This window comes from Harpia harpyja, chromosome 23 (genome assembly GCF_026419915.1).
Source record: "Harpia harpyja isolate bHarHar1 chromosome 23, bHarHar1 primary haplotype, whole genome shotgun sequence".
Lineage (NCBI taxonomy): Eukaryota > Metazoa > Chordata > Aves > Accipitriformes > Accipitridae > Harpia > Harpia harpyja.
The window spans coordinates 8416676-8434258 of NC_068962.1; the positions used below are offsets into that span (position 1 = coordinate 8416676).

The window sequence follows — 17583 nt, forward strand, 5'->3', positions numbered from 1 at the left end:
AATGGTTTCCAACGTCAGATACTCAGGTTTTGTTTGAATTCTCTTTTGTACAGGGTATCTTACAATTGGGCTATCCTCTGTGAAACGGAAAAAGGGAAACTACTTGCTCGAGACCATCAAGTCCATATTTGAGCAGTCAAGTTATGAGGAACTCAAAGAAATCGCAGTGGTAGTGCAGCTGGCAGATTTTGACTCAGCCTGGTGTGAAGGGATGGTCCAGGATATTTCACAGAAATTTGCACATCACATAATTGCGGGCAGATTAATAGTTATTCACGTCCCTGAAGAGTATTATCCTGTACTGGATGGCCTCAAGAGAAATTACAATGACCCAGAGGACCGTGTGAAGTTTCGATCCAAACAAAATGTAGATTATGCTTTCCTTCTTAACTTCTGTGCTAATCTTTCTGACTACTATGTGATGTTAGAAGATGACGTTCGCTGCTCAAAGAATTTTTTGACTGCTGTTAAGAAAGTAATTACCTCACGAGAAGGATCCTACTGGGTGACTTTGGAATTCTCCAAACTGGGGTACATTGGAAAGCTTTACCATTCCCATGACCTCCCACGCCTGGCCCATTTTTTGTTGATGTTCTACCAAGAAATGCCTTGCGATTGGCTGCTCATCCACTTTCGTGGGCTGTTAGCTCAGAAGGAAGTGATACGTTTTAAGCCATCTCTTTTCCAGCACATGGGATACTACTCGTCTTACAAAGGAGCTGAAAACAAGCTAAAGGATGATGATTTTGAAGAGGAATCTTTTGATATCCCTGACAACCCACCTGCAAACTTGCACACCAACATGAATGTATTTGAAAACTATGAGGCAAGCAAGGCTTACAGCAGCATTGATGAGTACTTCTGGGGCAAAGCTCCTTCTACGGGAGACTTCTATGGGATTGTATTTGAAAAGCCCATTAAAATCAATAAAATTAAAGTTGTCACTGGAACTGAAGACCGGCAAAATGACATTTTGCATCATGGGGCCCTGGAAGTAGGAGAAAAGATTGTAGGGAGTAAAAAAGGGAGACAGTGTACTACTTACTTGAGACTAGGGGAATTCAAAAATGGGAATTTTGAAATAACAGATGTAGAGCACAAAGTTCTGTTTGATATTAACTGCATGAGAATACTTGTTACCAAAAGTCAAAAAGAATGGCTGATCATTAGGAGCATTAGCGTCTGGACTTCTCAAATGCCAAATCAATAAAGCAAAACCACCTGAGAAGGTACAGAGTGCATACAATCAGCTGGGTCCCAACTGGTGCCATTCCCCAGAAAAACTGACATTTCCAACTCTTCACTAGAGACACGGAAGATCTGGGGAAATCACAAAACAAGCAAAGCAATTTATTTTTTACTAGTTTGGCCAGGCAATATACAAACACTTATTTGTTGACACTTTTGAATTTTATAGGAAATGCAAAGTTCTCGAACCTCTCTTGAACCCCTTTTTTATTATCATTTCTCTGTAAGAGAGATTTTCTGGACTAAACAGAACAAAACAGAACATCCTATAATTACCAAAAGGTTTAAAGCTATGACCAGTACGTTGTGAAAAGAAATTGGATTGCACCTTACGCACATATAAATTTAAAATGTTTTGGTAGTATGCGTTTGTACAATAGTTGGTGATGTGTTTCTTATAAAGGCAGTTGTGACAAGGAAATCTGTCCTGAAACTGGCAGTTTCATTCTGAGCACTGTAATAAAATAGTGTGGCTAATCATTGCAACTTCTTTTCAAAAGGGAATGTATGTAAAATTATAAATCTGACATGACAACTATGTAAAAAATAGATAATTGCATCTGTTATTCTGTCTCAACAAATATCCTTTGTTCTTTTTCCTGGGTCCTTTCACTGAAACGAGCACTACTTGGATTCTTTATTACTTAGGGGACCAATTTACTCTCCTTATTCGAACAAAATGCCTCACAGTAAGCAAGCATTCTGCTTGAGTACAGATGTCGCTATCAAACCCAAGCACCTCAAGGGCAACACTGTTCTCTAAGACAGGCATCTTAACAGACCTCAGCTTCAACATTCCCTGTTCCTTTACAACATGCAGAACTCCCCATGAGTTTGCACACAGCTGAATACTACAGCATGCTTTCCAAGGACTGTTATGCCTTCCATATCTACATGTCCAGTCCATGTATGATACAAACATAAAGTGTACCAGTTAATCAATTGGAGGTGAACGTAATCACCAGTCTTTCCCAGATGATCTCTAGCCAATAGAGCAGATGCAAAAGGAAGAATCTTGATTCGATGAAAAATTAAAATGTTTCTAAATTAGTTTTTCTTTTTTCTTCAGTTTTCTAATTATCATGTTAGTTTTGTAGACGTCTTCCCACTGCCTCTGGTTATTCCTTGTAAGCTTATTTTGCCTAGCTTTAGCCAATAAGCAGGAAAGTACCCTCAGTCCTCATGACTTCAGTGTCAACTCTAGACTTTTAGTGCAACACACAGGGAGGCTGTAGAGCTGTATGATTTATACTATATGCATACATTTGCATTAGCAGAATCTCCAGCCTCTCTCAAGTAGACACACTAAGAAATCCATGAGTATCAAGTGTGACACAGATGAACACTGTATTGTCAGTCTCCTGAATACTGTGGTTATCATCTAACTGCATGTATGGGTTTTAGTGAAACCTGGAAGGCAAGGATTAAATTTCAAGAAAGCCTGCACTGACCAAGAGTGAACTAACTACTGTACTCAACACATCCAAACCTAACATGGCTATTTCAGAGAGGTAAATTATTCAAAAATCTACACAAAACAGCAATGGAATTGCTTTTCCTGGTTCATAAATCCTGATAAATTCAGGTCCAGGTTTGGCAAATCCCCCAATACAGAGGTAAGGTACATTTTAAAATAAATCTTCTGGTATATGCTTCTACATAATTCAGAAAAGCATCCTTTTCTCAAAGAAAGTCTTTGTTTCTTTGTTCTTTAATACACACCAAAACCTCTGTTCTTCATCTACATATCTTCAGTAAAATAGATTAAAAGTGGCATACATGTTCAATCTGAAAAGGAAAATAACTTTTTTTTAAAATGAAAAATACATGCTAATCTCAAATGATTATAAATACTTATGAAGGACTTGCTTTTTAACAGTGATCTTCCATGACCACCAAATAATTAGTTGATAATTAGTCATTAATCAACACCAGTTTTTTTTAATGAACTGTCATTCTTCTATTTTTCCTTTCCTTGATCATTAACTATTAGTGCCAAAATCAACATACCTATGTTAAACAGGAACATTACCTTTACTTTTATTCAGAAATGCAGTATGTCCAAACCAATCTTCTAAATTGGAATGGAAAATATACTCAATCCCAAGGTTTAAAATGTTCTTGTAATCAAAACCACGCACAATATGAATGGCTAGTACAAATTAAATGCTCTCAACATAAGCCTGAAGTAATTTCAATGGTATTTTTTAATTAGGAGCCGAACAAAACTGCTTTCATTTTTAAAACAACAGTAGTAATGAATCTCATCTTCAATATCATGGCTTAGCAGTGAGAACTCTCATCTGGCTGTTACCAGACTGAGAGGGTCAAACCCACAATGCCAAGTGAATGCCCTCAAAAAAAGCTTTCCTTGGGAGTGGATAGTGGTATGTGCTGGGAATGAGAGGCATGCACCACCCTTCTTGTTGAATTTGAGTTGATTTGGAAAAAATAATTAACAATACATTTATTCCAGGAGAGGCAAGTATGCAGTTCTATAAGCTAGTGTTTTGAGACTCACCTTAGTACACGGGTCCCAGCTCCTCCTTCACAGAATGCATATTTTATCCAACTCATTCACATGAAAAAGGTTGCCAAATTTTGAAAAAAAAAGGAAACAAAACACCACCAAAAACTGGTTTTCAGACAGATTTCAGAAAGATGTATTTGAAGATACATTTTTTTCTTCATGTGCTAAGAAAAGTGATTGCCTTCTGAAGGGGAAATATTTAATCAGACATGGATATGTTCACTAATACTTCTCAAACTTTGAATTTTATTTTTTTCACTGATGAAGCAAAAGATTAGTAGCATCACAAAGCTCCATTCATTGGTGTATACAGTTGGTTCTGTTGATGTGTATATTTCCTGCGTTCATTTGTGGACTGAACATCAGTATTTTCATACCGAAATGCCAATACTGAAAATATTACACTGTGGTCTGCACACTGAGGGATCTGTTCTTCACTAACATACATGTATTGGTCCTACTGGCACTGTTTGGGATTCCTCATTGTATAATGTCCTTGGGCCTTTTTTTCTTTTCTTAACTAAAAGCCAGTTTGTCATCTACCTTTCTTCACATAGTGTAATCTCTCTGACATAGAGAATTTGGGGGGAGTGAAATACTACTCACTGTGAATTAAAAGAAGAACTGAGCCCTTAGTTTAGTGCAGAATAAACAAAACCAGAAGCAGTAACTTTCAGGCAAAACAGTTTTAGCATATTTACTATATGTACTATGATGAAGATAATTCACTAAGGTGCTATATGAATGTGTTATTTTTAGATCAATGTTCAAACATGATGCTCTGTTTTACTCTCTTCTCAGTATTCTCTTGTGTTAGACAGTAATGGTTTTGCTTTTATAAAGGGAAATGGGGAACTTGTTCATTATTGGATTATCAAAAGTTAAATAAAGAGCAAACTATAACACCTTAGAAAATATTTCATCTGGAAAACTATTAAAGGAAAAAAAAGCTATGGTTAACCATCTTAAAAACTGCAGATGCAATCAGCTTTCATTGTGAAGCATTTCAGAGATTCTGATGGAAATGATAGTTCTTACTACTCTCATGTTAAATTTGCAGTTCTGTTAGGCTACGTATCAATAAGTATTAAATTATGAGTAGTAAGGCAGATCATGTATCATGAGCTCAAGCAGTGTTGTATCCTCAAATGGTACAGTATAGTGTTTTGCAAAACACAGGTGGAAAATTCAGATGTATTATATTGAAAACAAATTAAGTGATTTTGATGTCATATTCTATATACAAAGACAAATGAATTGAAGTGTCTCCACCACTCCATCAACTTGTCAGATAAAGAAAAACGGGGGGCTTAATCCTTGTTCTTCTCTGCTTAGTCCTTGGACATGAAAACTACAAAATTTCTACTCCTTTTTGTGGAAGCAGGATTGACCTATATATCACAAAAGACTTAAAATGTTGATTTTTTGTAAAATAACTATTTTTTTGATATACACAAATACTTGTCTTATCTTCTCCATTTTAGTTTTAGCCATCCAGGAAGGCTGAAATGAAAAGTCTCCAAACAGATGAATTTTGGTATCTCTGGATGGCATTTTTCAAGTTCTTGCCTCTTTTACTAGTTTTGTCACAGCAAATACATTCTGTGACATCTAGGCATTCATGCCCTTTAACAGCACAGTCAGGGATGTAGACGAAGGCTCGATTGCTGCTTCTGCTGTAAATGGAGAGAAAGAGGAGCACGTCCAGGGTCATCTCAGCATACAATGGTTGTCTAAGATGTGTTTCTCTCTACTGACTACGGTGGGAGGCTATGCAAGGGGTTTGGCCTGAACGTTCATTTCCTAGATAATCAGGGATAGAGGAGATCTGTTTCTTTTGCATGATTACACATAATAGGTATAAATCTAGACAAAAACATATGATACATATAAACCTTTACAGATAATTTCCTATCAGCAGCACCACTTTTCACAGCAGGCATGTTCAGTATCTTCTTCATAAATATTATCTTGCAATTTCAATGAAGATAATTTGTTCGGCTTTAAAATAAGGAATATGAATCTCCACCTTGAATCTAAAGCATTATTTATTACATGTTAGTTTAACAATGAAATTAACTACAGAGAAAGATTAATTACAATAACATCTCCATAATAGTAGTTTGTTGTTAAATTGGCATAAAATTGAATTGGCATCTGGGCAGATACTAGTCTATTTTTCAGCCACATTTCTAGACGTTTTTCAACTGACATAATACCTACTACAAATTCTCAAATAAAATTCCACTTTGTCCTGACAGTTGTAAAAAGGCTCTTAAAATTCCACGTAGAACTTGAAAGTACTTTAAGTAGGGTTATATTGCTAATTAAACCCTTTGCCAGCCCTTTGCTGGGCTTATGTAAGAGTTTCACATTTAATGAGTAAAGCTGAACATCAAAAGCTGATGCTCATTTCCTCCGTTCAGCTGGTTAAATAGCTGCCTTCCCTCTTTCTTCCTATTTACTCATTAACATTTGTTTTGCTTTTGCCAGTTCAGGAAAACCTGCCTGGCAGCCATGGAAATCTCAGGCTGTGAGTTCTCACTCTCAGAGGTACTGTGTTTGTACTTCATGAAATGATCCCGTTTCTTAACAGACAACGTACCATTTTTTGAAATCCAGCACAAGCACAGTGTTCAGTTTCTTGGGCTCTCTCGGTGTTATTAGAGTGGGTTTTCTTCCTAGATAACTGCATTGAGCAAAGACATTAAAAAAGGCATTACCAGGAAAAAAAATAATTGCTATGCAAAAGACCTACTTCTAGTTTTTAAAACCAGATTCAAAGGTTTCTTTGTGATCAGGCTTCATCTATCCTGGCAATTTAAGTAGAAAAGACGAAAACACCATGATGGCAAGAAAAGGTTAAATAAATATTATGTGTGTATATTTCTGCTGTATGATTGCACTTAAACTAACTTAACATTTAGAGGTGGTTGTTTGTCAGAGTATCATCATTGTATTAACCCTTTTACAGCAAAAGGGAGCCCGTGATGGCCCCTCGAACTGCTCTTTTTTGCTGTCTTAATAAAAATAATAGATTCAGCTTTCAAAAGCATTGCCTTGGGCATGCACACTGATGTGGTACACAAAGAACAAGACTGGCCGCCTGTCCAGCCTGCTGTACTGCAGCACTGGAATACTTATGTCTACCAGAGGCGGGGTGGGGTTGGGGGGAATGTAACAAGAAGCAGTTACTATCCTTGCTACAGTACCTGTAATATTTTTGGAAATAAATGTAAGATATGAAAAGACCCTTTGGCTTAATGCCCTTCTCTTTAACCACAGTACTATTCAGTTTTCTCTTGACTGTAGATACCACATTTTCATTTGTTTAACTTGGGCCAAAAGTGCATATAACCCAAGGGGAAAAAGCACACTTTAAAGGCAATTTCACAATGAGTTATTGTATACTTTGCTTTCTCAAATGTATGTTCACCTAGTTCTGATAACCTGGATTTAGAGTTCCTGCTCAAACTGAAGTCTAGAGCTACAATTTAAAATGTTCTGGCTTTTTTTCCTTAGTATACCTTGCACCACTAAGAGCAGAGCTCTTAAGGCATAAGTTAAACCCTTACACCAACATTTGCTGCTACTGAAAGTCCCTTGCTTTGCGCTGATGCCACTTGGGATATTTCAGTTCATCTGCAACTGTAGAGTCTATTCTAATTTCATGTTACACTTTCACCAGCACATACAGGCATTCCCTCCCTCTCTCTTTAATTTCAATACTGAATAAATGAACATCATCTTGGGTAAATATTGCCAAACCACTTTCACCTTTGTTCAGGAAACTGGGACTGTTACTGTCATTTATTTCCCAGAATTACTTCCTTCATTTGGCCATTGCTCACTATATTTAAATGCCACATCTGCTGAGAAGACAATAAGCATGCTATAATGAGACACCCTTTTAAGGCAGAAGTGCTAATTCTTTTTTGCTGTATAACTCTAAGGATGCACTATTTGATTGTGTCAAAATTATATGCATACCTTTTTACCTCCATGAAAATCTCATAAAGCAAACTGGTTTTGTTAATCACTCCTGCAAATGGTTCCTGGCAGCACTCTGGTTTTGCATTTGCAAAGTGAGCCAGGTTTCTCTCCTTCCCAAAGCTGAATAGTGTCTTTCAAGGAAGAAAAAAAAAAAAGCCCCAAACAGGTCTTCTCTCTAGTGGTTGTCTGCTGCCTTTCAAAGACACAATTTCTTCCGTATGTTTCCTCCCTTCTCTCCCTCAAAATTGTATATTAAAATCACCATGTGGTCCTCCTTCTTCTTGATACCTCAACTCACTCCCATCGGCACACTCGTATTTTTCTTTTGGAAAGGGTTAGTTTTAGTTTACGCAGAAACTCTTACATTTGGGGAATAAATGACACAACAGAGCCAGCAAATTTTTTCAAAGACCCGTTATTTTTTTTAAGCATTCAAAATGAGATATGCAATATATTCCCTCCAAGGAGATAAAATATTTGCTCAAGCGTGTTTGTGTTAACTGCTCCTCACACAAAAACAAAGAAACAAAAAGTCAGGTAAGGCTTTTTAGGTAACTAAGTGTGTGCATGTGTGTACATAAGTGCATTGATAAAAAAGTTGCAAAACCCCACATCTATAGCTGCCTTCTGCACCAAAGACTTTAAGCTCCCTGGCCAAGGAGAGAAACCATTTTTTGATCAAAGCAGTGTGCCAGAAATAATTTGGACATTAACTTTTCTACAGTTAATCACTCTTTCTTCTGATACTAAGCCAATTCCATAGAATATAATCTCTTGGGTAATATCTCTTGCCAAGCTGTTGCATGTATTTTGTAAACAGATGTTACTTTTCCTGAATATTGATTATAATTAATACACTTACCTTGACCATAAACTATTGATAAAATATTTCCCTTGGCTTGTTCTATTTGAAAGCTTATTTTTTTCTCTTTTAAACTGAGGAAATATATTTGTTATTTTCAATAACTTTAGCATAAACATTCTAGAACAAGGGATTAGGAGCCACATGTGTATTCTGGTATGAAACTGGATTCTACCATTGTACTTATAGCATACTTGAGAAAAGGTATTTAAGCCATAAAATGATATTTAAGCATTTACCTGTTCTAAAAAACACTAGAGTATCTTTGTTTCAGGACTTTGTGAGAAAAAAAATGCACAACTAAGACCATATTATTAGAAAAATTCCCTTTCCCAAACTTTCATTTTTTCTGCCAGCAGCAAGGCATCACGTTTCTCCAGTTCCGCTTCATGAAACGCAGTTTCTTTGTATCATGTATTTCCATCACCTCCAGAAAATTAAGTCAGATCCCCATCAGGTTAGTATGCATTTAGTTCAGTGAACTTTTATCTTTTTATGCTTATTAAAGATTGAACAGCATCTTCCGCTGTCCTAAAGAAGAAAATATTGTAAAGTTCTGGTCAATATGTCTCCTTGTTTTGATAATTAGTGGCTAGTAGTTGTTTTTATTTATTTATTTTCATAGAGATAGATTTTCTGAGGAGCGGAGGGGGAAAAAAGGATCGTGTTTCTACACCGCCTATTTTTGTCATCATGTTCTTCATACTCAGATTTTGCTACTCCTTCTTTCACTGCAGGCATACACACAGTGAAAAAAACAAATAAACAGAAAGGCATTGTAAGCAATAGGTTTCTGGTAGAGAGGGGAGCATGAGAGAGCTAGAAGCTGTCTTAGATATTTCAAGTTCAGTACAAAGAAAGCTAAAGAACATTTTCTCCTGCTGCCCTGCCTTTTCCCTGTGACATTTCTTCCATTTCATGTGCCTCTGTGGATACGTGATCTAAAGCTCACCGCACTTAGTGGGAACTTTTCTGTTAACTTCGCACTACTTTGCTATGCCACTTCAGCTATAAATCTTCTGTCATGTAAGCCAGCTTGCTTTCCGGTCGAACTACACCGTGCTGTGCAGATATACCCTCTAGCTGCCTACATGGTATTAAATCTGGGATAAATTACTAAACCAGCAAACATTTATGCAGATGTTTAAGTTAGAGAGGTGTCTACTCCTGCTGAGATTGGCTACTGGAGCCAAACTTGGCACGCTACATCACCTAGAAGAATCCCTGGGCGCGCGTTACCGCACCATCGGCCCTGACGCGCAGCCAGCCAGCTGACAGCTACAGTGGTTTAAAACCTTCCCATTCGCCAACTTTTGTTGTATTCCCCTCACTTTGCTTAAAGTTACAGCCCCAACAGTGGAGCCGGTGGAAGAGAAGAGCTCAGCAAAGCCACTGCTCAATGCAACGTCTTTGGGCAAACCGACTTTCATCAGGATTTTAAATATTCTGGCAGGCTGGGCACCTGGCGTGCCAGCGGCGTTGCCCCACGCTGCCTTCTGCTCCTGCCCCACCAGGCAATAGTGGCTGGCGGGGAGCTGGTTGTACAAAGCCTTCAGCTGGCCCTTAAAACTGGCTTTTTTTTCTTTTTTTTTCACATTTCCTTCCCTACACAAAACAATCCTTCTTGCTGTTATTTGTGGAGCTATCACATTTTAGTGCAGCAAGTTTTTGAATAGCAAAGTAATAAAAATAGTAAGGAAAGAAAAGGAAAATAAAAAGCTTTTAACTCTAAAGTTTCCCAAATTAGTCATTAACAATAGGTCAGACCCAGTAACAAATCAGGAGACATTTCTTTTTTTCCATTAAATTTAGCTTTCTTTTGGTTGTTTTTTTTTCTCTCACATTTATTAGTTGCAGAGGCAAATAAAATTGAAAAACAACAGCAAACCTTTCCCACCCTTCCTTCCCAGTTTGTATAGATTTAGAACTTTTTAATATTTACCCACATGGAAACATCTACCATCTGGTGAGCATACTTTGGTCAGACACTCTGCTCCCAGTAGTCAGGACGTCTTGGAAAAATTCCTAGTTCCTAAAAATGAAAACAAACCTTTGTCTGTGCCAGGACAGTTTGTGGGCCAGATGCTTATCTGAATTACCCTGGTGCAAATAACTACTTCCAGTACTGGTTGAAAAACAAAAGCTATACCTATTTTTTTTCCTTCTTTATTTTATTTTCTTCAATTTAATGCTGTAATTAAATAGACTGAGATGATTAAAATAGCCTCAAATGCCTTTTAAGGGGAACAGGATCTTTAGTTTAACTCAGAGTAAGAAACCAGAGACTTAAATTCCCTTCTTTCTCACAAAAGCAAGTGCTAAAGCAGATTTCCCAAGAATTCGAACCTTTGAATCTCAGGAACCTGGAACAGAGCCTCCTTCCTCCTTCCTCATCTCAGTATGGAGTATAGAAAAGCACCTTTCTTCCAAAAGAATCTTTATTCCAAAGGGCAAAATTCATAATTTCATAAATGGGGTGTACATCTACTAAGACTCTTATGAGAGCTTCTCCTGCCTGTCCCACACTTCTAAAATGCTGCACTCAGTAGCTTAACTGCCTTCACTACACTTGCGTTAATAGACCCAGTTTTCAGGTTCTGGTCTTTAATGACATAAAATTTCACAATCAGGAATTGTTTCTGTTCTCCCTGTTTGCTTCAATTCACTGAAGTTTTCAGACAAAAATGTGAGAGACACAAAGAAACAATTAGGAAAAATGTTTATAGCCTTCAGGAGAACTGTTCATTTTTTATCCCTTTTGTTGGAAAACAGATCTTTTCTCCCATATGGCACCTCAGAACAGAGTTTTTGGCACTCAGACTGCTATTTGCAACATATTCCTAAGTGCTAATGCACCTTTTTTTTTTTCCCTTGGCTGCTTTTTTTAGTTTTCTCTTGTGTCTAAACAATCACTGTCTGTTATGAACCCAAGGTGTTTTTTTGTGGGTTTTTTTTTTTTTTCAGCTGTACTGGAATCCAGATGAATACATGCTAACAGCTTCTCTTTGGAGGTTGTCTTTTTCTTTTTTTTATCAGAATGGGAACTATTTGTAAGAAACAGTTCATCTGGTAAATTGAGCTTGTATTTTCTTTTTTACTACTACAAAAGAAAAGATACAGAAAGAAGTGGGGCTAAATTTCCAGAGCACTGCTACTGAAAAGCATTTTTCCTTTGGAATGCTCTGCCATGCTTTGGTAGTGAGCTTGTAGGGTAGCTCAGTGGCTTACATCTAAACAGGCAAAGCAGAGAAATGACTTTAGCTTAAACTACTCCTTGAGCCTGTAGGTAGCAACTCCACAGCCGCTGAAAAGGAATCAGATGCAAGAAGGGGACAGTCAGTAACAAAGCAAAGGATTACTCAGGTGTTTCTAGTGCTCCCAAAATATTCTATAATTTTAAATATTTCAAACTTAATCCAAAGACCGCTGAAATTAAAAGAAGTGTATGCCTTCATTTCAACAGCTCTTTGATCACATCCTGATTTGGAAATTATCTGTAATCATTAAACTTAGTGTCTTAGTGATGGCACTTTGAGACAATAGCCATGAAAACAAAACACTGTTTGTATTGATGTTTTTTAAGAAATCCTATTCAGAGTTATGCAAAATGTAATTAAAATCAATTACCACCATTTTTCCTAAGCTGAAAATAGGGGTTTGTGGTCCTGTTCCACTTCTGTTCCTGTCTTTCCACCACCTCCCTGCACTGTGCTGGTATGAGTACCCAGTGAGTCAATGAATCAAAGAGAGGAATAAAATACGGATCATAACCAAGTAAGAAATAAAAACTTTGGTGTTAGTTCAGCTACCATTTGGCCATAACTGTGCTTGTGCTGGCAGAGCTGTGGGATTGGAGCTAATGAGATTCAGTTAGATGGAAAGAAGACACTGTGTAGTTAATGACTAAGCAGTTGTCTGTAGCCCCTGAGATATTTATAATCCCTTTCCTTTAGTGTCCATATTAGCACAAATAATAATCTTCTTATTGTCTCAGATCTAAAGGCACAAAACCAGTAAATCAAGAGAAGGAAAGAAAAAAGTGTTAATTCAAGCAGATGAAATAAAGCAGAGAAATACTAAGAGTTGCCACAACCATAAAGTAAAACTGTATCACAGCCATGAGCTGGGCCCAGGTCTCCATGTCTTCTCATTGTTCAGCTGCAAATATTTTGTTTTGATTTTTCTTCTTCTTTGGCCTTTTATAATTTTACATAAAATGTAATCTCGTGGCCATAAGAAAATCTGCCCCAAAATAGTCATCACCTATTAGGTTATCTATCTTAAAAAGCAATTCCTGTAAATAAATTCTCTTTAATTTCATTCCTGTTTCCTGCTACATTTTTGTTAACTATCATTATAGACAAGCATTTTCCACAATGTAAAATCAATCAATCATACTGATTTGAGAGCTTCAGCTTGACATGCATAAATTAGGACTTATTTGAATACCAGGTATGGATTTTAAGTTTCCACAGCCAAAGAGGTGAACGCTGTTGCTAGCAGACTGGTAAAGACAGCTGAGTATAAACCAGGAGCTTTATGAATGAGTTAAGAAAATTAAAACCAGAAAACCTAAGAATCATGTTCCAGTTGTATTAAAAAAAAATCTTCCAATTAGATCTCATAAGTCTATCAATTCTTTTCCAAAATTCATAAGCACATGAATATTTTCAATATATACTAAAGGCATAAATGTAAATAAATGTGCATGGCATGTCCTTGATAATTGTCGATAGAGCGCGTGAGGTTGCAGAGAATAGGAGACACTACTGCAGGACCTTGGAGTTGTCCCAGTTTCTGTGTTTAGATGTCTACCTTCAGCGTATCCCACACTTCCCACTACCGTGTGAAGGTTCCCACTTCACCCAAGACACTCAGGAGTGTGAGCAGAAGACAATTGTGGAGGCAGACTTCATTGCCAGTAAACAAGTTTCATAGTGAAAGGATGCAAAGTCGTGGCAGTGTGGAAGGAATGTTGTGGGAAAAAACAAAGAGGAGTGTTTTTCCTAGTTGTAAACCTAGGCATAGAAAACAGAAGAGTAATTAAATTAAGTCTTGTACAATTTTCTAATGTAATTTCCACACTCACTTGATTTTTTTAAGATTGAAAAGGACATTTGGAATTGCATAGTTTTGTAAAATAACTCCAATTTTCTGTCCGCAAGATGAACAGGAACTTTCAGCTTTAAAAATAATGATAGAAAAACTCTGTTATAGGATGGGAGAGAGATTGTAAGGCTGGAAAGGATAAAACTACATCAATCCTTTCCATTTCATAGAAGGCTGGATACAAAAGTTATGACCTTTAGTAAAGCAATTTAAAAAAAAATGACAAGGGTGGGAAAAAAAGCTTCTAGTGCAGCCAGGCCCATTGGGAGGCAAGTAGAGACGGAGAGATGTCAGAGAGCCACACCATGGATCAATATCAGATGGATTCAGGAAGGCAAGAGAGACTAGAGAAAATAGAGATGAAGAATGCAAACCGATAAACTTTACACTCACATGAATAACTTTCTCTGAATTGTCATTTAAAGAAGCCAACAATTCAGACAAAATGATAGTTCCTATTTGTTAAATTTTTTTTTTTTTGGTAATGTTAGAATAGAAAATGGTGAAGTCTAATGGGAGCTATGAAGTCAGGTTTGGGGACACCAAATCTCTACTGGTATTACATGCAGATTTTCAGTGTGAAGGCTGGGTTCTGAGTTATGTGCATCTTGAAAGGACTAAAGCTGTGTTCAGTTAGGAAGATATTTTCAAATGAACGCAGTCTGTATGGGTGTTATCAGCCTACTCAATTGATTTCATTACACAGTCTCATTTTTTTAATTAAGAATTTCTTTTTTCTGTTTCAGATTAGTGTAAAAATATCAGACATGTACTCACAATATCTCATATTTGCAATTCTGCTTGTTTTAAATTAAAAATTAAGAAAATCAAACAGAAGGATGTGAAAAAAAGAAAATAAAAATAAGCTAAGCTTTCAGCATTTTCAAACAAATTTAACTTGATCCTGGTCAATAAATGGGAAAAGCTTGTAATTGTTCTTGGACAGGATTCATCTTCACGAGTATTGATGTTCAGTGCCATTTTAGATATTATTTGGTATATCGGAGACATCTGAAATCCAGGGTTGATCAATAGGCTCTGGGATCTTAGGTAATGAACAGCCTTCAGAAGCGTCAGCTGGTGGCCAAGTATTACTGTTATCCTTCAAGATAAAAAACAGCAATAAAACTCAAAGTAACCTAAGACTGAGGCATTTGGTTTAAGATAACCAGTGCAGGAGCACCTACAGTCTGTAGAGAGAGATGCTGTCTCCAGAGAGCTATTCACTGCATGCTAGGTTGAGTTAAGTGCCAAAGAGAGATGGCAACTTCTCGGGGTACTTCCCTCGCAAGAGGCTGTAATGGGACCTGGATGACTAGCTTAGACAAGACTTCCAGTGTTGAGTGGTGTCCTGGTTTCAGCTGGGATAGAGTTAACTGTCTTCCTAGTAGCTGGTACAGTGCTGTGTTTTGAGTTCAGTATGCGAAGAATGTTGATAACACTGATGTTTTCAGTTGTTGCTCAGTAGTGTTTAGACTAATGTCAAGGATTTTTCAGCTTCTCATGCCCAGCCAGTGAGAAAGCTGGAGGGGCACAAGAAGTTGGCACAGGACACAGCCAGGGCACCTGACCCAAACTGGCCAACGGGGTATTCCATACCATGGGACGTCCCATCCAGTATAGGAACGGGGAAGTGGGGGGCAGGGATTCACCGCTCGGGGACTGGCTGGGTGTCGGTCGGCGGGTGGTGAGCAATTGCACTGCGCATCATTTGTACATTCCAATCCTTTCATTATTGCTGTTGTCATTTTATTAGTGTTATCATTATCATTATTAGTTTCTTCTTTTTTGTTCTATTAAACCATTCTTATCTCAACCCACGGGTTTTGCTTCTTTTTCCCGATTTTCTCCCCCATCCCACTGGGTGGGGGGGGAGTGAGTGAGCGGCTGCGTGGTGTTTAGTTGCTGGCTGGGGTTAAACCACGACAAGTGGACTGATTGACACATATCTATGGTTTTGTCTGTTAGTTCAATTTCCCTCCTCCACACCTCCACCCGAAAGAGCATTCAAACTTATATTTTGAACTGAAGATGTTTGTTTCTATACTTTTTCCAAAAAAAACTTACTGCCAATTTGTTGTTTTACTAATTTCAATTCATTGTACAAAAGCTTGAGGATGGGTTTGAAAGGCTGTCCATTCTACTGTAACATCCTGTGCCTGGCTTTTATTTCACAGGCACTCATGTTTTGCCCTAATCATTTCAATGTGTGTATCTGCAAGGACCAGTGCATTAACTAATTAATGTTCTACATTATTAAACTCACTTTTCTTCATAACTTCCTTCCATGTTCTAAGAATTGTCTAAAATAGTAAAGAAGCTTGTCTTACTTAAAAAAAACCAAACCAAAAAAGTTGTAAAGTTCTCACAAATTAACCATAAAGTTTTTATATATCTTTTAGCTTTATTGAGTTAATCATATTCACCAGTATTACAATCTGTGGGTCAGAGGTTTATGTACTTAGTGTGAATATCAAGTTGCTGAATGCATAAAAGCTTGATTCCAAGATGGTTAAAGCTGTCTAATTCCAGCAGCAAGAGCCTGTCAATAACAGAATCCGACCCTTTGCCCTTTCACAGTTCACACAGAGCTGCCTTGCCCAAACCCTCATTAGCCTTGCCCAGCGCTCTTTACAAAGCGTGTGCTGGAGTCTGCAGTGGCTAACAGGGAGGGCAAATAGTCACGCTTTTGAGCTAACGTTCAGCTTTCCAGCTTTTTCTTTTTTTTTTTTTTCCCTCGTTTGTTATTTGGAATACGGGTACCACCTACTGGCCAGAAGTTTTTTTGTGAAATTATCTGAAAAATATCTTTTACTTCTGCTCAGTGGCATGTATTCCTTCCCCATTGATTAACACAACCTAATTTCATACCTTTCCTGTCATTTCATACCATTCTGGGCATGTGGATTTGAACAATGTTTGCTTTAAATATATGTATCAATAAAGGCCAAAGAATTGAGACAAATATTATGCAGGAAGCCAACTGTTCTTGCTTTAGTGTATAGTTTTATTGATGCAGGTGAGCATTCATATATGAATGAACAACTTGATTTCTCCAGTATTAGGCAGGAATGGTCTCCACAATCATATGCTTTCCTACATAGAAATGTGAAAGAATGCTCTTATCTGTCCCTCCTTTAAGGACCCAGGGAACAACAGTGTCTTATGTCAACCTACTCATGCTTTTCAGCGCAGGTGTCTGACCCCATCCCGCAACTTTCCGCCTCCGCAGCGGCAGTAGGGCATGCCCAAACTCTTCCTCTTCAGCCTTCATTTCCCACCAGCGTGTGAAGCGGAGGAGAGGGGAGGAAGAGGTGAAGCTTCATTGAGGAGCAGCAAGGGTCCGCGGGGAGACTATAAAGTCCTTGAAGTCCCAGGAGGGGCACGACCTCGGTTGGGTCAGGAGAAACTCAGCAGTCGCTCTTCTCTTTCCTCACCCAGCACACTCACACGACTCACGCCTTGAACAATCAGCCACGTGAAACACCGCTGATCCTTTCCAGCCGCACTTCTAAGGCCAAATTTATGAAAGTCCCCATTTGCATGCCTTTGTCGTGCCCACCCAGCAAAAACAAGCCCCATGGACTCCGCAGCCACTACCTTCGTACCCAAAGGCCCAGCCTCCCTTCCTCGCCACCAGCCTACGGACGCCGTTCTCCTGGCCTCGCCCCAACTTCCCGCTGCCACAGCTGATTCTTCCTACCTCGCGCCCTGCATTCCCCCCCAGAGAGTTGCCATTTCTCACAAAATTTAGTTTGCCTGTGCAGAAAATCTGCCGTCAGCTCTGATTTGAGTGTGAAACATTTCATACAGTAAACATGGAAAACATTTAATTTAAGAA

The 17583-nt window shown here is 38.1% G+C and overlaps 1 protein-coding gene across 5 annotated transcripts in view; it reads left to right on the forward strand.

Annotated features, from left to right (window-relative positions):
• The window catches only part of MGAT4C (MGAT4 family member C), a 426992-nt gene extending 420540 nt beyond the window's left edge, over positions 1–6452 (forward strand). For all 5 annotated transcript variants that reach the window (XM_052774722.1, XM_052774723.1, XM_052774726.1 and 2 more), the window contains one exon: positions 54–6452. In XM_052774722.1, the coding sequence (XP_052630682.1) occupies positions 54–1210 (1157 nt within the window). In that variant the 3' untranslated portion in view covers positions 1211–6452. The remainder of the gene's footprint in view (positions 1–53) is intronic.
• The last annotated feature ends 11131 nt before the right edge of the window (positions 6453–17583 follow it).